The sequence below is a fragment of the Antechinus flavipes genome, chromosome 4 (assembly GCF_016432865.1).
Source record: "Antechinus flavipes isolate AdamAnt ecotype Samford, QLD, Australia chromosome 4, AdamAnt_v2, whole genome shotgun sequence".
Taxonomy (NCBI): domain Eukaryota; kingdom Metazoa; phylum Chordata; class Mammalia; order Dasyuromorphia; family Dasyuridae; genus Antechinus; species Antechinus flavipes.
Window position 1 is genome coordinate 370,417,738 of NC_067401.1, and position 26,732 is coordinate 370,444,469.

Genomic DNA, 26,732 nt, shown 5'->3' on the forward strand with positions numbered 1-26,732 from the left:
AGTTTATATTCATTTCCCAGTGTTCTTTCTTTGGGTGTAGCTGCTTCTGTCCATCCTTGATCAATTGAAACTGAATTAGTTCTCTTTATTGAAGAGATCCACTTCCATCAGAATACATCCTCAAACAGTATCGTTGTTGAGGTATATAATGATCTCCTGGTTCTGCTCATTTCACTTAGCATCAATTCATGTAAGTCTCATCAATCTTCTCTGTATTCATCCTGCTGGTCATTTCTTACAGAACAATAATATTCCATAAAATTCATATGCCACAATTTATTCAGCCATTCTCCAATTGGTGGGCATCCATTCATTTTCCAGCTTCTAGCCACTACAAACAGGGCTGCCACAAATTTTGGCACATACAGGTCCCTTTCCCTTCTTTAGTATCTCTTTGGGGTATAAACCCAGTAGAAACACTGCTGGACCAAAGGATACGCACAATTTGATAACTTTTGGGGCATAATTCCAAATTGCTCTCCAGAATGGCTGGATTCCACCAACAATGTATCAGTGTCCCTGTTTTCCCACATTTCCTCCAACATTCTACATTATCTTTCCCTGTCATTCTAGCCAATCTGACAGTGTATAGTGGTATCTCAGAGTTGTCTTAATTTGCATTTCTCTGATTAATAATGATTTGGAACATATTTTCATATGGCTAAAAATAGTTTTAATTTCTCTGTCTGAGAATTGTCTGTTCATATGACCATTTATCAGTTGGAGAATGGCTTGATTTCTTATAAATTAGAGTCAGTTCTCTATATATTTTGGAAATGAGGCCTTTATCAGAACCTTTGACTGTAAAAATGTTTTCCCAGTTTATTGTTTCCCTTCCAATCTTGTCTGCATTAGTTTTGTTTGTACAAAAACTTTTCATTTGATATAATCAAAATTTTCTATTTTGTAGTCAATAGTGATCTCTAGTTCTTCTTTGGTTATAAATTCCTCCCTCTTCCACAGGTCTTCCTATGCTCTTCCAATTTATTTATAATCTCATTCTTTATGCCTAGGTCATTTGAACCCATTTTGACCTTATCCTGGTGTACAGTCTTAAGTGTGGGTCAATGCCTTGCAGCTCCCTTAATTTCTCTTTTAAGAATTTAGATGCTACACCACTTGGTGCATATATGTTTAATATTGATATTGCTTCATTGTCTGTGCTACCCTTTAGCAAGATATAGTGCCCTTCCTTATCTCTTTTAATTAGATCAATTTTTGCTTTTGCTTGATCTGAGATCAGGATGGTTACCCTTGCTTTTTTGACTTCACCTGAAGCATAGTAGATTCTGCTCTAACCTTTTACCTTTACACTGCATGTATCTCCCTGCTTGAGGTGTGTTTCCTGTAAATAACATATTGTAGGATTCTAGCTTTTAATCCATTCTGCTAATCCTTTCCTCTTTATGGGGGAGTTTACCCTGTTCACATTTATGGTTAAAATGACCAATTCTGTATTACTTGACATCTTGTTAACCCCTGTTTATGTTTTTTTTCCCTTTCTTTCCTCCTTGCCCCCCTCCCCAGTATTAAACTTGTGAGCACCACTTGCTTCTCACAGCCCTCCCTTTTTAGTATCCCTCCCTCTCTCTTACTCCTTTTCCTCACAGTTTCCGTACTCTCTTCTGCTTAGCTTATTCCTTCCCTTTTCACTTTTCCTTTCCTACTTTTCAAAGAGGTGGGAGAAGTTTCACCATAAATTGAATATGTCTAAATTTTTTCTCTTAAAGCCAATTCTGAAAGCAGTAAGATACCCACTATATTCATCCCCCCTCCATTCTTTCTCTCAGATATAATAGGTTTCCTTTGCCTCTTCATGAGAGGTAGTACCCCCACTTTACCCTTTTTCTGGTACAATGTCCTTTCCTCCTGTAGTTTCTAGAGCAAGGTATACATGTATTCTTTATACATCTTTATAGCAGAAATATAGTTCCCAAGATTTCTTTTTACCTTTTTAGGTTTTTCTTGAGTTCTATATTTGTAGATCAAACTTTTTGTTAAGTTCTGTTTTTTTCATCAAAAATAGGTGAAATTCGCTTATTTCATTGAATGTCCATCTTCTTCCCTGGAAAAAGATGCTCATTCTGGCTGGGTAGGTTATTTTTGGTTGCATACTGAGTTCCTTAGCCTTTCGGAATATCATATTCCAGCCCCTTTGATCTTTTAATGTGGATGCTGCTAGATCCTGAGTAATCCTTATGTGGCTCCTCTAAATTTGAATTGGATTTTTCTAGTCGTTTGCAGTATTTTTTTTCCTTCATCTGAAGGTTCTGGCATTTGGCCACTATATTTCTTGGTGTTTTGATTTTAGGATCCCTTTTAGTAAGTGATCGATGGATTCTTTCAATGTCTATTTTACCCTCTGTTTCTATGACTTCTGGGCAGTTCTCTTTGATAATTTCCTGGAAAATACTGTCCAGGCTCTTTTTTTCATCATATTTTTCCCAGAATCCAATAATTCTCAGATTGTCTCTCCTAGATCTATTTTCCAGGTCTGTTGTTTTCCCAAGAAGGTATTTCACATTTTTTTCCCATTGTTTGATTTTTTTGGTTTTGCTTGACTGATTCTTGTTGTCTCCTCGAGTCATTCAATTCCATTTGTTCGATTCTGATTTTCAGTGAAGTATTTTCTTCACTCACTTTTTAAAATATCTTTTTCTAATTGTCCAATTGAGTTTTTAAATGAATTGTTTTGTTCTATGGAATTTTTTTTCCATTTTGCCAATTTTATTTTTTAGAGATCTATTTTCTGTTTCCAGTTCACAAATTCTGTTTTTCAACGATTTGATTTCTGTATCCACTCTGTCTTTAAATGAGTGGGATGACTTCTCCAGATTCTCTTGCCAAGCTTCTCTTTCCTTTTCCCATTTTTCTTCTAGCTCTCTTGTGAGAGCCTTTTTAATTTCTTCTATGAGATTCATCTGTGCTGAGGAGCAGATGATCTCCTCTTTTGGGGATTCACATGGAGACAATCTGTTTTTAGTCTCCTCAGGGTTTAGAGTCTGCTCTTTATCCTTATAGAAACTGTCAATGGTTAAAGTCCATTTCAATTTTTTGCTCATGTTGTCAGAGAAGAATCAAAAACAAACTAGCAAAGAAAAAAAAGAAAAAAACAAAACAAAAGGAATCTCCTTTCTTTTTTGGACTGGGTGGTGTTAATGAGCTTCTTCTGCAGACTGTGGGGGCAGCAGTGAAGCACTAACAGGACAGTGATGGCTGTGCTGCAACTGTGCTCTGAGACTCTGAGAGTGTGCTGAGACACTGTGGGGAAGGGAGGCCAGGTCCTAAGAGACTCTAGCTGTTTGGGGTTGTATTCTTCACCCCTGTGTTTTTAGCTTCTCTACTTGTCTGCTGGCTTGCTGACAGGGCAAAGTATCCAATCCTGTAGCAAAGCTCTCCCCGCAGAGAGGGCTGAGATCACACCCCACCCCACTCTGGTCTGCTCAGATGTGAACTGCCTGCCCTCAGCCTGCGCTGGATCTAAAACCATCCCCACCCTCGAGCAAAAACAGACCTTTCCTGGCGAATTTCAAGGATGTCTTCTCTTGATAACTATTTGTGGGTTTTTTTTTTCAGTCAAGCATTAATTCTGAGGCTTGTCATGAAATGAATTCTGAGAGAAAACGTGGAGCTTACACAGCTATGTGCCTCCTCTCTGCCATCTTGGTCAGAAGTCACCAATGATTTCTTGAAGAATGCTATCCAGGCTCTTTTTTTTTGGTTATGGCTTTCAAGTAGGCCAATAATTTTTAAATTGTCTCTCAATCTATTTTTCCAGGTAGGCTGTTTTACTAATGAAGTATTTCACAATTTGTTCCATTTTTTTCATTCTTTTATGTTTATTTGACTGATTCTTGATGTCTCATAGAGTCATTAGCTTCCATTTGCCCCATTTTAGTTTTTAATTTATGATTTTCTTCAGTTAGCTTTTGTATTACTTTTTCCATTTGATTAATTCTACTTTTCAAGATTTTTTTTCAGTAATTTTTTTTTTTTGGTATTTGGCTAATTGTAATTTGGCCAATTGTGTGTTAGCTAAACATTCTCTTTAAATGTTTTTTAAAAAAATTGTTTTCTTCAATCACTTTTTCTTCCCTTTTCAGAGCAATTGAGTCTCTCTTACGTACCTTTTGTTTCTTTTCTCATTTCTTCTTCTTCTCTCTCTCTCTTGTTTGCCTTTTAAAATCTTTTATGAACATTTCCAAGAAACTTCTTTTGGCTTGAGATCAATTTGTATTACTCTTTGACATTTCCCTTATGGACATTTTATTCTCATCTGAGTGGGTGTTTTAGTCTTCTCTGTTACCCTAGTAGCTTTCTATGATTAAGGTTCTTTTCTGTTTCTTGCTCATTTTCTTTCCTTCTCTTTTTTATTTCCTCTTTTATGCCTTTGTTTGTTTGTTTGTTTAAGCTCTTCTTCTGTGGTAAAGGGGGTGCTGCTCCCAGCTTCCTGTGCATCTCTGAAACTTGACTTTTACCTTTCATGGGCCTCTTATGTTTGGTGTCTTGCTCACAGTGGGAGTGTCGCTACCTGCTCTCCCCAAGAAACATCCTGGTTCCTGGGATGACAATTTTCCTTATGTTCTTGGACTGGAGGCTGCTGCACAGATGTGCTCTAATACTGAGCCAGCACAAAGAATCTCAGAGTCTGATCTTTTGTGATTAAGACCTTCTTACTGGCTTTCCCAGACCATCTGTGCTGGGACAAAAAACACTTTCACTCCACTAAGAATGATCTTTCTTGAAGCCCATCCAATCTATTTTGAGCTGAAGGTATCATTCCATCAGACTTTGTTCAGAGACTTGGTTTTATGTGGTTTTCAAGGGAAACTAAGAAAGCTCAAGCATCTTTCTGATTTCACTCTACCATCTTGGCTCCACCTCTAGAATAGTACCTTTTGAAGTTCAGAAAATATACTACATCTCTAGATTTAAAGAAAATAACTACATAACTTTCATTCTCTGCAGATAATAACTATGAAAAACGAACACTATTTCTACCTATACCCTTGTTAATAATTTCTTTTACTCATCTGTTTTTAGACTTAGCCTAGCCTATTCCTTGACTTGTAGCATGGATATAAAAGATTTTTCTTTTCTTACATATTGAGAAACCTGTGGGAAAATTTTAAATCCCCATTTTTTGCTTTGGAGAATAACAGGATTTTTCCTTGCCTTTACTCTTACTAATTAAAGAAAGAGAGAGATAATAAAAAATTGGTACTATGAAAAATGCTAATGTTTGATATGAATTTTTCTTCTCTTCTCCATGATAGAATGTACTCAATCACAGAATTTCAGAGGGTTTTGGTCATTATTATTGCAAGAATCTAACTTCTCAGATTTTGTTCTCTCTAAAGAAAGTTGAAAAAAAATTTCTATTCTTGTCATTTTATCTGACACTTTCTATAAACGTAATTGTTCACCAATAGCTTATTTTTAATAGTAACAACCATTATGGAAATTATGACAAAGCTTTAGTCTGAGATCATCACAGGAATAGATTACACGTATTAATAAGCTGTGTGAAAGGATTTATGTTCATTACCTCAAGACTTAGCAACTAGCACATGGCTATCTATCACATAAGTGCTTAATGAATACTTATGATTAATTGAATAAATAACCTTTGGAAAATCTCACTGTGAAAATATCATGCTTCTCCTATACATGAAACTTAGTATCTTAAAGATTATTTCTCCTGGTCATTCAGAGAGCAATAAAGGTCTATGCCACAGTTCATAGTCAAAGAGGATTAGAAGAAACTCAAGTTGAACTTTATAAATATCTTTTAGGGGTGAAGTCAGAGGAGAATATGTATACTCAAAATGGAAATATGTTATCTATTTAGATTTACAAATAGTTAAAGGCTGAAACTAGTGGGAGCAGAGATGTCCTTCTATGATATAAAATGCTTATTATTTTCACACTTAAAAAAAAATTCTGTGAAGTTGAAACTGTGGCTGTATACTGAAAAACAAAGTTTATGCAATAGAAAGTAGTAAAGCACACTTTTCTCAGAGGGAGGAAACTGAGGACCTGAATTCTAATTCTATTTCTTTACTGTCTTAGCATCCCATATTGATAAAGTTCCCAAGAAGGAAATTTGTACAAAGAAGGAAATGATCTTTAGATATTTGTTTTTGTTTGAAGTATTGAGAATGAAGTTTAATTGAGGTTACACAGGTCAGATATTCTAAGTTTGTAAATATGAGCTGAGAATTAGGGCAATTCTACTCTCTGACTCTTGGAGATTTACCAACACTCTCTCTCTCTCTCTCTCTCTCTGTCTCTCTCTCTCTCTCTCTCTCTCTTCTCCCCCCTCTCTTTCTTTCTTCCTCTCTCTCTCTCTCCTTTTCTCTCTCTTTTATTCCTCTTTCTCTCTCTCTCTTTCTCTTCCCCCCCTCTCTTTCTCTCTCTCCTCTCTTTCTCCCACTGAATAAAATGGTTATGTAATTACATACTTCTTATAATTATTGAGTAATTATATACTTCTTATAATTACTGAGTAATCATTGTTCTATAACTAGAACTTAATGTAACAACTAATTGTATAATTATCATGTATTAATGTTGTTATCTAGGAAACTTAGAACAAAGTGCTACCTTGTATGCTTCCCCTGCATCACAATTTAAAAAGATAGCAGCAGTATTTGTATTAACCATACAATTTGTAGGAAGAAGAGCACAACACAAAAGAACATATTGATATTATATACATATGTAATGAGCCATTGGTCTTACCTTAGATATTATCATTCAACTGAATACTTCTGCCATGTAACTGAACAGTCATGGGACTTTATCAAAATAGTTTTTGAAGGACATCATGCTCTGATGGTGGCTTTCTCTTTTCACTGGTATCATAAGAAATAAATATAAATTATCTTGTCCTGTTCCCAAAGAAAACATCTTCTATTATTTGTTGGCCATTACAATGCAATTGTATTTTTATTGTCATCACCAAAATGTTTCCTCCCTGGGAAGTAAGTTCTCAATGTCATGTGATGGTATCAAAGAGATTGATGATAGGGATTTTTGCTAATATGATAAATATACATTAAGTAGAATTGAAATCACAAGTAATATAAGAACACTAAATAGCTAAGCAGAATGTTAGTGTGTTTAACATCAGACACATTTTAATAAATGATTGAATTAGACCATATATGTATCAGGTAAAGAGACTGGAAATGTTTACTGTAAAGAAGAGGTCTTAGGAAAATCATGATAGCTGAGTTCAAGTATTTCAAGCACCATTAGTGGTAGAAGAATTGTGTTTGTTCTGTTCAACCCGCATGTTAGAAGCAGGACTAAAGGAAAATGGAATTTGCTGATATACAAACCTGAAGGAATTTTTTCAACAATTAGAGATGTCTAAAAATATGCTGGGACAGCTGAGATGATAAAAGTTTGGGCCTCAAAATTCTTCAAGCGCAAGGTAGATGATCGCTGCTTAGAAATACTATAGAAAGATAATTTCTATTGGCCTCAGAAATCCCTTCTCTCACAGATATTCTTTATTATTTTCAATTTATCTATCTCATAGAATTTGTGAGAAATATATTTTTTAAAGCTCAAAGCATTTTATAATTGTATTACTATCAGTATTTTCACTGCAACTTTTTTCTAACATATTTTCATATTATAGATACTTAGAATCAATGAATCATAGAATATCCAAAAGACAAGTAGTTTAGAAGTCATTAACCCAAACCCCTATGTGACAAATGAATCTACTTTACAATATTCCTGAATGTGAATGTATATAAAAGACTTTGTCAAATTTAGAGTTATATGTAAATGCTGTTGTTGTTGCTGCTGCTAACAACAATGATGAGGAGTACATATTATGTTATGCAAAATACTATGATTCATAACTATTTGTTGATATGAGATTTACATTTATTTTTAAGTTTTTTCCACATTAAACAGATTACACATGTGATTCATTTTTAAAATTGGGATATCTTATTTATGTTAATAGAATAATTTACTTTTAGGAAGTAAAGGGAACAAAAAAAAATCACATGTATTCATTCTTTATTGAATAACTTTCCTTACAAAGTATATGTAGGTGAGAGCTGAAAATGGGAGAAAGAAATCTGCACATGCAATGTACTTTAGCAGGGATGGTATGCTATTTGAAATAAACATTAGGGTTCTTAAGGATTTTCTTTATTATATCCCCAAACTGAAGGAGTTTGGTAGAAATATATCTCTGAAATAATTATTTATGGGGAATCTAATTCATTTTACTTTTTTTTTTTTGCTTCACACATATCTTTTCACAAAAGGATGTGATTCATAAGTAAACTATTCATTAGAAAAACATATCATTGACCACAGTAGACAAGATTACACTTGATAATAATAATAATTTAAAAAAAAACACTATAGAGACCTTTATCTTCTCTTTTGAGAGGTTGAGCCATATTAACCTTAACCTTACCTAGAATTATTTAGTCTTAGTCTTAATCTCTTTGTGAGGGGAATGAAAGAGAGAAAAGAGAGTAAATATGAAGGCAACCAATCTAACTTCAGAGTCATGTATGCATGAGCTAAACATCTCCTATAATAAATACATCTGTAAGCCTTCTGAAACCATAGAAGGTTAGTAAAAATTTTAAAAAGTCAAATTTCTTTTTTTAATGCCCTTTCCCATTATACTGATTTGCCTATTCAAGTAAATAAAAGAGAAAATTATAGGCTTTGGAATGTTCAGTTAACTTTTAATTGTGTTCAAATCTCCATGACTTTATTTGAGGTTTTCTTGGCAAAGAAACTGAATTAGCTTGCCAGTTCCTTCTCCAACTCATTTTAAATATGAAGAAACTGAGGCAAATAGGATTAAGTGGCTGAGGGTTATATAACTAGTATGTAACAGGCCAAATTTGAACTCTGAAAGCTGACTTCTGACTATGCTCAGCACTGTACTGTCCCATTTAATTGATTTAGGTTTTAGAATAGAATAAGTCAATACTGAGCTTGCTTAGGTCAGTATGCAACTAATACCTTTCTGCAACAAGGAACATAAAGTGGTAAGTATAATATTTCAAAATATTATCTACTACACATTAATTTAGTAGAGGACCTGAATTCAAATCATGCCTCTATTATTTATCAGATATTTAATCACTTAACCCTGTCTGGCCCTTGATATCCTCATCTACAAAATGAGGGGATTAAACTAGATCATTCTAACATCCTTTCAGCTCTATATTTATGATCCTAAAAGCAGAACATCCTTCCCTATAATATCAACATCATATCTAGACAAATAACCAATGAATACATAAAAATGGAAAATCGAAGTAGAAATATGAGATTCAAAGCTTACAATGTTAAACTAAAACATCCTAGCAATCAAATAATATCTATGTTCAATGTTTATATATTTATATTATGATATTTATAATATGGGTATCATAAAATCTTGACTTATTAGAGTTTGTAGCTATATTTATAATAATACCAATACTTCAAAAAATTATGATTTTGTCAGTGTAATCTCTACCAATAAAACTTAGAACCCCTCTGTTCTTTAGTTGTGGCCTTTGTGAATTTTTCTGGTTAACAAATCATCATCTATTTAACCATTATTATAATAATGAACTTTGCCAGACTGGTGCACAAGCAGAAAATTCCAATCCTATAGTCAGGCCCAAATTGAAAGCATTTTAGCTTGATAGCTATTATCAGAGGTTTTGTTCCTTTAACAATTTTTTTTAAAATTAGGATTATTTTTACTATGCAATGAGAAATTGAAGTAGGACCTTTGAGTCACCATAGTGTAATCAGGAGTTAGGTACTTGATATAGTTGGGCCTCAACTTCATCATCTATAAAATTTGCATAATGATAGTGCTAACTTCCTTATCTTAAGCAGGAAGGGTTTTGTAAACTTTGAAACCATATAAAAGTGAGCTATCATTATTGTTCTTTTTATGACAAATCATATCATATTTTAATAAGCAATTTAAATATATTAGCTATAGATAGCAAACCAGTTCATACTACTTTAATCCCACAAGCCTAGAAGACACTCCCTCCTCATCTCTCCAGTTAGTTATTACACTCTTTAGCTTCTTTCTGAGCTCATCACAAGAATTGCCTGCTATGGGAAATTCCCTCAACTCTCAACTCAAAGCACTGGCACTCTTTGTGCTCTGCTTACCTCTTGTATCCTCAATAAGGATGTTAAGTTCCCTTGTGTCCCTACTGATTTGAAGGAACCAGTTGCTTAATTAATGCCTATTGAGTTTAAACCACTTGGTTCCTTCAGAGTTAGTTATAAAGCCAAAAATCTGACCTTGATCACAGTGTAGTCATAATATATGGATATGACTAATAATTTATATTTGTACTATCTAACAACATTAGCCAGTATTTACATAGTTTTGTTTTTTTAAAGCCTATTGGTGCTTTACATATAACATAATATAATTTTATATATATATATATATGCCTATTATTTCTCACAAAGGAAAAATCTACTAATAACTTTTAATATTTCTTTTTAACAGCCAAATCCAACTTCATTCTTGTAAATGACACACAAATCTTGCACCGTACTGAAGAAGCCAACCTGTGGGTGTCCATTAGTGGACTGGTTCCATTTTCTAACTATACTGTACAAGTGAATGCATCAAATATCCAAGGCAGTTTGATAAGTGATCCTATAACAATCATGATGCCTCCAGGGGGTAAGCATGTGAAATAAAATGTTGTTTCTCTAATATTACAAATGCATTAGAGTTCATTATGTTTTAATCAACTTGTTTATTATTAAATTTAATTTTGAATTTAGAGACCTAATTCATTTGGGTTTCTGGTTGTAATTTTTGCTTACAAAATTGTTTCATTTTAAAAATTAGTATTGTCTACTAATTGTGCATGTGTGTATGAGAGAGAGAGACAGACAAATAGACACAAACGTAGACACAGAGAGAAATTGAACATTTTGGGATATTGTTTTCAGTCAAACAAATATTATAAAGTAGCTACAGAGAGAGATTTTCCTTTTGCTTTTTGAATTGTCCAAGATGTTGCCTCTACTTGTTGAGAAAATCAATACAATGTAAAATTTTCTATGTAGGATATGTCTGACTCCCTAATACAGTATATTAGATTCATCTCTCTTTTGTTTTAATAAAAAGGGAGGGAGTAGAAGAGACATTCCATCCTGGCATCCTGGGAGGCTTTCTTATTGTTTTCTACAAAAATAATGTGGGCTTTAATTTTTTTTTTTTTACATAGATAGCAACTTGGCTATCTCGCTTCTCTTCTCATGCTTATAATTTTAAATCTTGTTCATAAAATTGGTTAAGGACAGTGCAATGAATAACTAGGTTACAATAAATAGTATTCTATGGAATTATATCTTCTCTTATGAAAAGGTAATGTGATAGGGTAGAAAGAATCTTGATTATGGAATCATAGGATCTAAATTCAAATTACATTTTATTAATACCCATGTAATCTGTGTAATCAATTAATATTTGACTCTGCTTTCTTGCATATAAAGTTCTCATGTATAAAATTCAGTTGAACACTAGATGATCTCAAAGTGATCCGATAGGTCACTCTTGGATAGGAGTCCAATGAATTTCTACATGACAGCATTATTTCCACTTTGAAATGACAAAGAAATCATTTTGTGAAAAGAAATATAATTTTGTTACTTTACATATAAAATCTCTCTATTTTGGGACAGCTTGGATTTGAATGAGTTTCTTGGAAAATGAAGATGGAAATTTTGTTATTGCTCAACTTCAGTTCTGTAGAGATATATCTTGTAAGTTTAATTGGTAAAGCTATAGTACTAAGGAAATTAGTGAAGGTTAGATGTTTGATTATGAGACTAGTTTGTTACAGTTTTTCCAAGAACTCTTCTTTTTAGTGTAAATCTATCAAATAACTTCTCACAAAGGAAATAAAGTGGTGTAGATTTAACGTTACAGATACTACAAAAAATAGCTCTAGTATGTTCTATTGACTAGGTATTTTTATATAATGAAGCATAACAGCAGCAACAACAACATACTGTTATTTTTCTTGGGAACAAAAATTTTATAAATCCATGATTTTGACAGTTTTGACAATATGCTTATCAGTGAATATAAATTGATATCTTTTTATGCCTTTTTTATTTTGTTTGTGTTTCCATATAAAGGATTCACCTGAATTCTATATTTTTCTTTAACAAAAAATGAAACATGGGCATATCAAGATACCTTTTAAAGTATCCATATCATCTTTCATACTCATATTAATGATGATTATGAATCAGCGAATACATTGTTGTCTTGTAACAATTTTTTGATATCCAGGTCATATAAATTCCATTTGGATAAAATGAAATCGACCTCTCTTCCAAAATATTTATTATATTCTCATATATTGTGTCTGTCTTAAATCCTAGTAGAAATTACTAGACTATAAACTCCATAATGGTAAGGAATGTGTAATTTAAACTTTATGTCCTCCATCCATGTACATTGTAGAAAGTTGACAAACATTTTCTGAATGAATTAGTGACTGAATATTAGTTCAAGAGTAGAAACTTCCAAGTCTCATGGCTTGGAATTCATGTCCCCAGAATTACTGGGAATATGAATTAACAATGATTTCTTATATCCTCAGGATTTCTTATTCATTTTAAACATGTTCTTTTATGCCTTGAATAAACTGGACTCAAAAGGGACCTCTTATAGTATGCTTCAGCAAAATAGCCTGGAATTTGATTTATTCTAGATTCTAAGAAGAAAATCACAGTCTGTATCTAGGCAGCTAATTGATTAAGTACATAATATATACCAGGCATTGTACTAACCTCTTAGGATACAAAGAAAAGCAAAAACATAATACCTACGTTTAAGGAGTTCACATTTTAATGGGAGAAATAAAATATGGTTATTTGCATACATGACAGTTAAGTAGCGCTATAGTGCATAGTGTGCCTGATCTGGAGTCAGGAATAATTTGTTTCCGGGATTCCTACCTGGTCACTTGACCCTGTGTTTCACTGGGCAAGTCATTTAACCTTGTTTGCTTCAGTGTCCTATCTGTAAAATGTGCTGGAGAAGAAAATGTCAAAGCACTCTAGTATCTTGGCCAGAAAGACCTCAAAAGGGGGTCACCATGAACAGGACACAACTGAACACACAATCATATACTGCAAATCAAAGTTATTCTCTGAAGGAATGCATTATTAGAGGGAACATTAGGAAAAGCCTAGGAGGAAGGATTTTGAACTGGGTCTTTCTTTTTTCCTTTCCTTAAAAAATAATTTTTTTCTTTTTATAATAACTTTTTCTTTTTCAAAATATTTGCAAAGATAGTTTTCAACATTCACCCTTGAAAAACAAAATTTTTCCCTCCTTCTCTCTCAACCTTTCCCCTAGACAGCAAGTAATCCATTATAGGATAAATATATGCAATTCTTTTAAACATATTTCCACATTTATCAAGCTGCACAAGAAAAATCAGATTAAAATGGAAAAATGAGAAAGAAAGAAAAAACAAGCAAAAAAAAAAACCAATATCAAAATGGATAAAAATAGTATGCTTTGATCCTCATTAAGTCTCCACAGTCCTCTCTCTGAGTGAGGATAACTCTTCCCATCACAAATCTTTTGGATTGAATTGTCTTGAATCACTTCATTGTTGAAAAAAAATAAAGCAAGTACATCACAGCTGATCATCACATAATCTTGCTGTTGCTATGTACAGTGTTCTTTTGGTTCTAGTCACCTCATTTATCATCAATTCATGTAAGTCTTTTCAGGCTTTTCTGAAATCATTATGCTTATCATTTCTTATAAAACATTAATATTTCATTATCTTCATATGCCATAGCTTATTCAGCCATTCACCAACTGATGGGCAACTAGTTGGTTTCCAGTTCCTTTCAACTACAAAAAGGGCTGCTACAAACATTTTTGTACATGCGGATTTTATTTGAACAGAGTCTTGAAGGAAGCTGGGAAAGCAATGGGGTAGTGGTAATGAGGGGAAACTTTCTAAGGATGAAGAACACACAGGGTAATACATGGAGTCAGGTCTTGTAGCTGCATCTAGATCTTAGAGTGTGAGGAGGGAAGGAAAGTGTAAGACAACTGGAAAGCTAGGCTTGGACTAGACTAGGAAGAGCTTTAAATGACACACAGAGAATTTGATATTTGAAGTAACAGGGAGTCACTGGATTACTCTTACAATTAAGTAGGGAAATGACAGTTTACACAGTAACAGACCAATCCTTGTCCAAACCTAAAGGTCCTAAAGGGCACTTTTTTATCAGAAAGATAATTCTCCTTAGAATTGGCCAGCATAAGATTCAATCTGTGCTGTTTTGTCGATGCAATAGAGATTCATTATCTGTTGAATAATAAATAATAATTATTTCTGCCTTAGTAAGAATTAATTAACTGCAGTGTATAAATAGATCCTGGATGACAAAAATTGTCTACCTTTTTTTAAGGATCTTTATAATAGATGTGTGTGTTAGATGACTTTGACTGTGCTGCATTTTATTAAGCTTAGAATGAATAAATAAGAAACATGGTTGAATTTTCTATTTACAGTTGTGGACTTTGAAATTTGAGCCAAAAATTGTTAGCTATCATCATATTGGATTTTGATGTCCCCAAAACACTTGAGTGAAATGTTTAAAGATGGTGAATAAAAATATGACACAAGAAGTATCATCTCAACTTGATTCACATTTGGAAATCAAATATGATTGGATTTTTTAATGGAAATTGCAAGTTATATCTCAATTCTATGTAAAAAAAAAGGATGTGCAAAATTTTAATTGTGATATTTATTCATTTTATGTCATGCATATAACAAAAACAAACTGGATTAGATATATTTAAACATCTTCATAAAAAGGAACTGAGCCACTCCATTGTTCATATGGTTTTTTGAGAATAACTGTTCCGTACAGTTGTAAAAAATCATTATGTGATATATCCATTAAAGAAAGCTCACTACACAGCACATTACTATCACCAATTCAGCACCACACCATGTATAACTTGTCTGTGCTGTAGAAATGTGAGTATTATGCAAATGTTAAGGAACTAAAGTATTGTTTTACAGTGGTAAACCAAATCTGAGCTAAACTGCTTACTGAAGCTTGTCTTCATCTGCAGTATATAGACCTTCATCATTTTCATTATTATACTGCTTTGCAAGCCCACACTATCTGAGCTTAATGCAATCATTCATTTGGACTTAGAAATCTAAGAATTGAGAAGCTACCATTTTACAAAAGGAAGAGGTGCAGCATCTTCAAAGACAGTCAGTGATTTGCACAAGTTTATTACAGCCATTAGGACATACTTTCTTTCATCATTAGATTGTTGTTGATTACAATTAGGAAACTTATAGCTTTGAAATTATCTTTTTTATGACCTTGTGGTACTTTAAAGGTGATACCTCATTTATTAAATAGGTTTCAGTTCATGCTTCCTTTTACTTAATGATCTGAAAACATATTATCCTGATTTACACATAAAATCATGCTGAAAAGCATGTGGCATTCACTAGAATATGTATGTTTAAGTAGAATTAAATTAGTACTGAGAGTTATTAAAGAAATCTTCCATGCCTTTATCCAGTGAACTGTGATCCATTCTGAAATGAATAACAAATGAACCAGTGTGAAGAAGAGAAGAAATAGAGGAGCAGAAAAGGCTCTATATGCTATTTACTTTTCCATTATCTTTGGATGGTTATTTTCATTGTTACTTTCATGATTCTAGAAATGTCAAGCCCCTTATGAAGATGGTGATTCTCTAATAAAATAATTTTCATTCAATCCTGGAATTGTGTAAAATTGTATTGACATTGCTCCAAGCTGTGTACTTGCCTCCTAGTTTACTTTGAGAACATAGGAGGAGATTTGGTCAGAAACTTAAAAGGAGATATAGAAAACAAAACAAAACAAAAAACCCTAGAGCGTGACAGAAGAAAACAAAAACCCATAACCTCCAGTGAATGTTCTAGGATTAAATTTGGAAGAAGCTGAATGGTAAAGTTTATCTCAGATATATCAGTTCTACATTATAGCCCTGTAATTACTGTGTTTCTGGGTAGGAGATGAGGAGGGAAGGGTGGCCTGAGGAATACCTTGTTCAATCATGCTGAGACATAAACCTTCCACTTTTAGGTTTCTTTGGGTATATAAAGACAGTTGGGAGCATAGCTGGCAGTAGGTGAAGGGATGGTGGTGCTAGGGGAAACTAGACATGTCATCTCTTTGGAAATTATCCAGGGCCACACTACTGTATCATTGTCTGATCTGAGCATGTAAATGCATGCATAGAAAGAGACTTTTTGGGGACCTCTTCAGAACACAGTTCTGATGTGAGATAAAGGATCATGTTTACTTTATACATTTATTGTATATGCCTATCTATGCACAGGGTGTATTTTGTAAAAGATTGTAACTTCTGTGAAAGCAGGAGGTATTTTCTCTTTACATTCTCTTTTCAGGGTCATACTGCATATTACACATAAAGAAAGATACACTTCTCTTTCTTTTCTTTCTCCTCCCTCCCTCCCTACCTCCCTCTCTTCTACAAGAGAGAGTCTATCTAGGGTCACATTAGCCAATGTGTATCAGAAATGGAACTAGAATTTAGGTAATCCTCCCTCAAGGCAGTTTTCCTAGAGTCAGGAAGACCTGAGTTCAGATCTAGCCTCAAATATTTACTAGTTGTATGACCCTGGGCAAATCATTCAACCCTGCTTGCTTCAGGTTTCTCATCTGTAAAATGAGTTAGAGAAGAAAAAATATCCTTGTCAAGAAAATATCAAATGGGGTCATCACAGAGAGATGGACAGGAAGGTATGACTCAACAATAAAAAACAGACTCCTTACTCTGAGATTAGTCTTATCCACTGCCCTTCAGGTCCTTAAGGAAGGTACTTGTTGAATTTAATTATGTCCTTGGAAGTCAGTGAATCAGTAAGCTTTTATTAAGCACCATATTGTAGTAGGTACTGTGCTAAGGACTGGGGATAGAAAGAAGAGCAAAAGAATGTCTCCATTCTCAAGAAGCTCACAATGTAATGACAGAACCAATAGGAAGGCAAACAGGAAAAATTAAAAATAATCAATCAGATTTATTGTTGGAAAGATCTTGGTAATTATCTAATTCAACATCCTTTTGCTATAGAAATTAATGTTAGATTAACTTGTTAGATAACTTGTCTCAGATCATCTTAGCAGTAAAGTGCAGAAATGGAATTCAGATTTGGATCTTTACTTATAAAATCAAATGCTCTTTTTGTTTTTCTTCCCGGGTTATTTTTACCTTCTGAATCCAATTCTCCCTGTGCAACAAAAGAACTGTTTGGTTCTGCATACATATATTGTATCTAGGATATACTGCAACATATCTAACATATATAGGACTGCTTGCCATCTAGGGGAGGGGGTGGAGGGAGGGAGGGCAAAAATCGGAACAGAAACGAGTGCAAGGGATAATGTTGTAAAAAAAAAATTACCCTGGCATGAATTATGTCAATATAAAGTTATTATAAAATAAAATAAAATAAAATATTAAAAAAAATCAAATGCTCTATCCATGACATTATGATATATGCACTTTGCTATTATTCAGTCCTTTTCAGTCACACCCCACTCTTTTTTACCCTAATTGGGTTTTTTTGGGCAGATAGTGGAGTTCTTTTTGTCATTTCCTTCTCTAGCCCATTTTACAGAGGAGGAAACAAGATTAAGTGATTTGCCCAGAGTCACAAAGCTAACTATCTGAGAAGAGTTGAACTCAGAAGGAGAAGACTTCTTGACTCCAGGATTGCCTCCCCCCTTTTTTAACCATACCATCTAACTTCTCCTTACATATTGCATGGTACTTAAAATGATGTGAATTTATTTCTAATGATAGTATAGTATATGGGGAGATCAAGAAAGGGTTTGTAAAGAGGGTAGCATCGGAGCTGTTCTTTGAATGGAAATTGGGATCCTTAGCACTCCTTTGGCCATTAGGTTCTAATTGTCCCTTTTCTTTGATTATATCAAAACCTGAATAAAAAGAATGAGCTTACATATTCTGCAAGCTGTGTTGCAACTTGAAGAGCTTTAAACAGCTACTATTTTTAAAATTTCCATTTACTTAATATTTTATTTTCTCCCACTTAAATGTAAAAACAAGTTTTAACATTTGCTTTTAAAACTTTAAGTTTTATAGTCTCTCCTTCCTCATCTCCCCCTTCCTCACTCACCCTTATTGAGAAGGCAAGCAATTCGATTATATAGCTCATCCACGTGTACTCAGGCAAAACATTTCCATATTAGTCATATTGTGAAAGAAAATAGACAAAAAAACTCAAGAAAATTGTTTAAAAAGTTTTTCATCATAAGTTCTTCAGAGCTGTTTTGGATCATGATATTACTGAGAATAGCCAAGTCATTCACAACTAATCATTTTGCAACATTGCTGTTAATTTGTACACAGTGCATTTCACTTTGCTATGATCTTACCTGGAAACACTAGGTTAGGACTGCATTATATGATTTTAAGGAATTGGGGATATTTAGCCTTAACCTAAGAAGAGTTAACTTCAAGGTAAATTAGCCAATCCAGAAACACTTATAAAATACCTTCTTATTTTGTAGACCTTGCGTTAAACACTGGGAATATCTTTTATAAGGAGTAAAAGATACATTCCTTGTTCTCACGGAGTTCACAATCACCTACTAGGTGGCAGTCCCTGTGAGAGATCTTCTCTAATTCCCTTAGTTGTTGGTGTTTCCTCTCCCCTTAAATTATCTTCTATTTATTTACCTGTAAATATATTCACCTATAAAATATAGTCTCTTTAGAAAGGGGGTCTTTTTGTCAGTCTGTTAACATACATTTTTTTCTTTTTAAATATTTAATATTTTTATTTTCCCATCACATGAAGAACGTTTTTATATTTGTTTTTAAAACTTTGAATTCCAGATTTTCTCCTTTCCTCCCCATTCCCATCCCCCTTTAAGAAGGCATATGTGAAGTGATGCAAAATATTTCCATAAAAGTCATGTTGTGAAAGAAAACATAGATTTCCCTCACCCCTCAAAAAAAAAAACAACTCTCAAGAAAAATAAAATTTTAAAAAAGAATTTGTTTTAATTTGAACATACATTTATTAAGCACGGACTTTCCTAAGTGCTAGGATTAAAGAAAAAGGCAAAAGACAGTCTTTGTTCCAAAGGATCATTCTATCTAATGGGGAGATAATGTACAAACAAGATATAGGCAGGATAAATTGGAGACAATCAATAGAGAGAAGAGACTGGCATTAAAGGAAATTATGAAATAATTCCTATAGAACCCATTTTCTTATGTGGCTTGTACCCCATATGGAGTTTCATACCTGAATGTGGGGACTGTGAAATTATGATTTATTATCAGTAAATGTTTGATTTATATACTTATTATATAGATATATATCATATATATGTTTTATCTATATATATATATCTTTATACATATATTATATTTCTTGGGGGAAAGGGACTGCAAGTATAAACATTTTAAGCAGGTCTGCTATAGATATAGGACTTTATTTGAGATTTGAAGGAGTCTAGGGAAATAGGGAAAGAGAGATCTCCAGGTTTGGGACATAGCAAAAACCAGGAATCAGGAGCTGGGGCATCTTGTTTATTCATCTGTAAAAAGATCAGTAAAAAGAGCAGACAAATGTCATAGAGGATAATGTATTATGCCTGGAGTCCAGAAGACTCATCTTCCTGAGTTCAAGTCTGGCCTTAGACACTTACTAGCTGTTTGACCCTAAGCAACTCTTTTAAGCCTGTTTGCCTCAGTTTCCTCATATATAAAATGAGCTGGAGAAGGAAATAGCAAACCTTTTTTGAAATCTTTGCCAAGAAAATCTCAAAAGGGGTTACAAAGAGTCAGAAACAACTGACTGAACACATACAAGAAGTACAGGTTTACTGTATATATACTGCAGTTATATACTGCAGAGTACATAACAAGGAATAAGATGTAGAAAAAATGGAAACAGAGGATTTTATATTTGTTCCTGTAAGGTTCCATTAGAGTTGATTGAATTGGGAGATGACATGCTCTGACTTTTGGGTTTTGTCTCATCAGCACCTAGCACAGGGTCTATTATGTTGGAGTTCCTCAATAAATGTTAGTCAAATTGTATTGAATTAGAATGATTGTGGTCTTGGAAAATCTGTCATGTGAAAGTAAGCACTAGATTTATTCTGCATACTTCCAAAAGGAATAACTAGAACTACTGTGTAGAAGTAACAGAACGATAGATTTAGATTCAATATAAGAAAGACCTTCACAACTTCTTAATAATTAGAAAAGTCTAATATATGATGTGATGTTTAGTTCACTCACAGCATTCAAGAAAAGCTTGGATGGCCATTTGAGAATTTTGTTAAGGATATTCATGTACCAATTGGGATCAGATGGCCTCTAATTTTATTATAATTCTATAATACAAAGTATGCCCTTAAAAAAAGAGATATAGGTTTAGAGTTGGTAGATGTCTAATAATCCTCTAGTCTAATACCTTCTTTTTACAGCTGAGAAAACTGAGGAATTTAGAGGTTAAGAGGCTTGCCTTAAGGTCATTTGAGAGACTGAATAAAAAAAATTCTTTATTTCTAAAAACATCCTTAGTAGACATTTTAAAAATACTATGACAATGGAAATTCAAGAAAGCTGAATTGACGAAATTCATTGTAATTTTTTGCATATTAATTATATGTAATATTATACATTTATAATTTTATATATATAGTATAACATTAATTTGATTAATCAAGTTAAATGTAAAGTAAATCATCTCCTTTGGGGACAAGTTTATCTGTTTACTTGAAAATACAGCAATCATTGAATAAACACTTATTAAGCACTTACTATATGCCAGGTACTAGGCTAAGGGCTAAGTAAACAAAGAAAGACAATATGATAGTTCTTGTTATCAAGGTAATCATATTCTAATTGAGGAGATAACAGGTAAATAATTATGTATAAAAGGATACACACAGGATAAATTTGAAATAACCACCAAAGGGAAGTTCCTGAGATTAAAAAGGATGAGGGCAAAAATACTTGTAGAGGATGGGACCTTACTTGGGATTTCAAGGAAGCCAAGAAAGCCTGAGTATGGACACAATAAAAGAGAGTGTTCTGGATATGGGAGTAGCAAGCGGAAAATACCTAAAGAGAAGAGATGGAAGGACATGTAGTTATCATTGAATGATGAGGAACAAAAAAATTAGAAACTGGAATTCACTGACTGTGACTGTCTATATTATCATGGTAATATTATTAGTGATCAGAACAAGTATTTATACCCACACCTTCCGATTTCAAATATATAGAAAGAGATTGTAGCACCCTGTTTTAACTTTTGCTTTGATTTAATTTTTAGATTGTACATCATTTACTAATATTTATCACTATTTTTTCTGAAGGAGAAATTGAGGAAATTCAAGGTAAATGTAGAGATAGAAAATAATCTTGATCTGCAAGTGATATGACTTTAATTTCAAATCCTCTTTCTAGGATGGCTTCCAATTAGGTAGTAGCAAATCAGATATAAAGAAAAATGGCTTTGTCATATCTTTTTCAACCATGGCAATAGAGTGAATTCCAATTCCAAATCTCTGTTCTCACCATTGGAAGATAATTATATAATGTATTTTACAGTAAATAGATAACTGCACTTGATAAACAAAGTACTTGACTTATTTTAGATCTGATTTGATTAACTGGACTAGTGTTTTTTAAATGTATTGTATTGATCTTCCTTATTTCATAAACTCGGTGTTCTTAAGTCTCTACTGTTGCAGTATTTTAAATTTATTCACGATGCTAAATAGCAATCAAGTCCACATTTAGCATTAAGGATGGTTTTAGGAATAAAGAATGTATTTTTTAACCCATGCTCTCAAATAGAATCAGTACAGGTTCAAGAGTTCTAGGGAAAGAATTAAAAAAAATAAAAATTGCATCCAAATGTTAATCCATAAATATGAAACTTTCTTTTGACCCTTACCCTCTTAAGGTCTGGAGTTACTAATGGGGTTAGGATTTCAACTCTTAATGGGACACAGTGCATTAGTGTTTTGTATGCATAGAATTGAGCATTCGGTTTAATAAGTGGTTGACATTGGTGATGTCCCTTAATTTGCTTAAATCTAATTGGCTCTTTTATCAGTCAAACCTGTATGGATTGGCAATTGATCAGAAAGGGTCAGCCATGACTGTGCATGTAGTTAAATGATGGAACCACCAGTTAAAGTCACTGTTGCATAATAATAAGCAAAAAAACACAAGAACAAATGAGCTTAGAAAAGGAAAGAAAAGAAAGCATAGAAGTTTTACAGTATCTTCAAGTTCAGAACAAAGGCATTATAGAGTGTATAAATTTTAAATACACTGCATTTTGCCTCCAGACTTAAAGCTTTTTTTCCAGATGAACTGAAATCTTGTCTGAAACTGTCTTTGTTACATCAAAGAACTACTCAGAAAGCTAAAAGAGACAGAAGAAGCATAAAAGGGCATAGTTTAAAATGATTAATGACAAATTCCATACTGCAGAGGTAGAAATGGATTTTTTATGAAAGTTTTAGATTTCCCCAAAAGGGATAATTTCATTCTGTTTATCTTATTTGCCAAACTGTTTCAGTGAAATGATGGAAGGAACTCGTTATTATCTTAAACTACAAACTTCTTCAAAGTGATCATCTCATTTTAAAATAATGTTAATTTTAAAATTAGGTAAAAGTAATATTAACTTCCAGTCTCATAAACACATAAAGATGAGAAAAGTTGACATTATCTAGAGTTTTAATAATTATGTTAAAAATATTCAAAGCCTTTCCTACCCAGATGAGATAGAAGTGCCCTTCCCAGTGTCCTTTCTCCATATCTCTCTATTCACCCCTCACTAGACATCACCCCCATTACACACACAAAGGGAAGGAGAGTACAATGAATGGATTCAAGAATAAAAACCAGTACTTCTGCAATTCTGTCCCTATTTTATGCCTAAGTATTTCTTGTGAGAGGTTCTAACAACTAAATACAAGTATCATGATGGGTTGTAGGGTACCTGATATGATGAACAATAGAATCAGATTATTTCCCATGAAAATACATTTCTCATTAAGGTGGATGTTGAACACATAAATAAACAATGTAAAGAGATAGCTGAGTGCATCTCACATTATCTGTAAACTTCAATAGTTATGACCCTAATTTTATGTATAGTGATGGAGGGATGAATCACTTCTAGTCAATACTTTTCTTATGTTTCAAGAAGTGCCAGTTTTGTGGGAGTTAAGGAGAAAGGAAGAAATTAAAGAACTATATAGAAATTCACTTTATTGATATAATTACTAATTCTGGCCACATCCTACCTTGGATCATCAGTCTTGCTTGTGCTATTTTCAGGAAAGAAGGAAGGACTAAGGAAGAACAGAAGGAAACAAGCACTTAAGTTCCTATTATGTATCAAGGACTGAACTAAGTTCTTTATAAATCTTATTTAATTCTCACAACAACTTTTGATGATAAGTGTAATTATCATTCCCATTATAATTGAGGAAACTGAGGAGGCCCAAGGTCCCACAATGCTGATTTTGAGTCTTCTTGACTTAAAACCAGTCTTCTACTCTGTCACCTGGATTAAGAGGGAAGAGAGGGAATAATTTTTTTTCTGTTATACTCCGTGTCAAACTTCTCTGTTCCTTGGTGTACACACACACACACACACACACACACACACACACACACACATCACACAGAGTGTAACATTTTTCCCTTGTTTAATCTTTTAATCACTTTCATTTTTATTGAATGTTTTACTTAAATAAGATTTAACTAATAAATTCTGCTTATTTCAATAACCTGCATTTAAAAAAATAAAAAATTTTTGAGGTTAATCAGTGTTAAAAAGAGGAGAACTCTCTAATGTTTATGATTAATTTTATTACTAGCTACTTTTCCTTCTCTGGGTTATGCATTTCTTTTTTAAAAAAATTTCCCTTGAAATGAACTGTTCTCTGCTTCAGTTTTTGCTGATAGGCAGACTTTGTAGTAGTTTAAGGAAAACCATTTAGTGCTTTTGAATAAATGGATGATAAAATATACTTTAAAAAACTAATTTTTAAAAAGATGACATCCAGTAGTAACTCTAAAATGTTTAACAGATTAACTCTTCAAATTTGATAGCTTGTTAATCTCTCTTGAAGATTAGAATATTAGAAAAAAAAAGTCTCCATTAAGTATATATTCACTAAAATTATGTGCCAGTAAAATATTTGTACCATTGGTTTTATGAGATTCTAAAATAACTAATTAAATGATTTTTTAGTTGTTGATAGTTTCTATTTAAGAGTTGTAAGAAAAAGAAAAATAACTTAAGGAATTTCAAAAAACACCTTGATGATCACATTTTATATATTATATTATAATCTTTTTCATGTCTTCTAATGCAATACACCACCATTTTGTCAAGGAAACAGGTTATATCAGTTGAATTTTTTTAACTTTCAGTATTTTTCCAACCATAAATTGAGCTCTTACTGTATATTTAAGGATACAGAAACAAATAAAAGTTATAAAATAAAAGAATAGACATAGACTCTTCCCTATGTATTAAGCTCATTGAGACGACTGCATCCCTGCTTTTGTTTTTGTTTTATAAAGGAAGAACTATCAAGTACAGTATTTATCAGAGGATGTAAGATTGTGGTTTTAATTAAGAATCATTAAGAAAATTGGGATTTCTCCTGTCAGTGACTTGAAACCCACTATGTGTGTCATTTCCAGAATTTATCATATACCAATATGTTATCTAACATGTTTATAACACAATTGTACCTAGCTAGTCACTCAGTGCTTATTATGTACCAGAAACTGTACTAAACATTAGGGATACAAAAAAGAATCAAAAAACTTATTAGATGTTATTTTAAATGGACCTAACTGACAATGTAGAATTTTTCTTTTGTGATCAAACTTCTGGGAAATTCAGATACTTAGCCACTTAGGATAAAAAACTAAAAGATGAATGAAAGCATAAAAAAGAAAACATAAAAATAAATTGTAAGTTGGAAAAACAAAATAAGCTACAGGGTGGAAAGTCATATTTTTGAGGGATAACATTAGTGATAAAGGTTGGACCTGTGCCTTCATTGATAGAGTGATGACCTAAAGAGGAAACTCTCTTTACCAGTATAATTCAGCACCTTCCCTGAAACTTAAAATCTGAAATTTGTCACTAGGACAATGTAAGTGACTTGTCCAAACTTACACTGCCAGTTTGTGTCAGAGACAGGACTCACACCTAGGTTTGCTTTTTAAACATTATTATACAATTCTTAACATGACAAAATTATGCCACCTTTTTCACATATAATTCATATGAACTTTTAGAAGATGATATATGCATGATATTTTAGCCTTGTATGTATTTTCATCAAAAGCTTATTGTTTTTCCACAAGCAAGTCAACTTGCTATGCGATAAAATATTTAAGCCTATTACTGATGAAAATGGTGTATTTAAATTCCCAATAAAATCTATAGAGTTCATTTGAAAAATTAGACAAAGAGAATACTTATAAACCTTAGAGTTCTTAAGTCTCATTGTAAATGAGAAAAAAAGAAGGGAGTGACTCTAGTCTATTTATGTAATGTAATTTAAGTGGCTTAAACAGAAATTTTTAGAAAAAATTATTTTCTTTTGTTTTTGATAATTTTACCCAATTGATTTTTTTTAATCCTAAAATTGCTTTTCATAAACCCAGGGAAAAGGAATATTTTACCATTTTCTTCGCTTTCCTCAATCAGTGTCTTGGCCATGGAGGTTAGACTTCTAGTCATAAAACACTTTAGAAAGGCACCAACTTCTGAGCTAGGGAGGAGAGGGAAGGAAACTTTGAAGTGTGCTTACCATGGACTCTGCAAGCCTCCAGCAAAGGGCTGCCAGCTTGCTGCATTTGCATACTCTCTTGTGGTTTGTATGGAAACATACACAGACACAATTAAGCACTATCTTTAGAGCATCCTGGGGCAAGAATAGCAAGGGGAAAAAAAAAAAAATCAAAATCACATTCCTTCCTTACCCTCCCCCAACTTTACCAGGAGACAAATAGAGAAGTATCATTCCTTTAAGTTTCACTGATGTTAAAAAAAAGAGAGAGAGAGAGTATTTTTTTAAAGGAAGTAATTTCCTTTTTGTTTTTATCTTTTGGAAAATAGGTTTGTCTATAACTTTAAGGTGAAAACAATATCATAACTAGCTGACTTGCTCTGCAGTTAGAAAACAATGATAAATTTCATTTGACTTCTGATAGGCTTCAATAGTTTTTTTTTTTTTTTAGTTACCTAAAGAAATGTTTTGCTTATCTTCTCTGTACCCTCCTTCTACAATACTTTCTCTCCCTTCTCCCTTCCTTCCTCCCTCCTTCCCTCTCTTCCTTCCTCTCTTCCTTCCTCTCTTCCTTCCTTTCTTTTTATCTTTCTGCCTGTCTGTCTTCTCCTTATATCTTGTAGACAGACTTTATACCAAGATTACACAGGTGCCCAGGAAAATTTCACTGAGAAATTTCCAACAAAATGACTATACAGAGTAGAAAGAATGCTAGGTTTAGAGACTGAAGAAGTGTACTTGAATCCTGGCTATGTCAATTTCTGCTCATATTTTCCAGGTCT

At 33.0% G+C, this 26,732-nt stretch overlaps 1 protein-coding gene across 1 annotated transcript in view; it reads left to right on the forward strand.

Moving 5' to 3' along the window:
* Positions 1-26,732, forward strand: part of USH2A (usherin) — a 998,601-nt gene that overhangs the window by 619,351 nt on the left and 352,518 nt on the right. Inside the window, exon 37 of the mRNA XM_051996749.1 lies at positions 10,526-10,705. Coding sequence (XP_051852709.1) covers positions 10,526-10,705 — 180 coding nt within the window. The remainder of the gene's footprint in view (positions 1-10,525; positions 10,706-26,732) is intronic.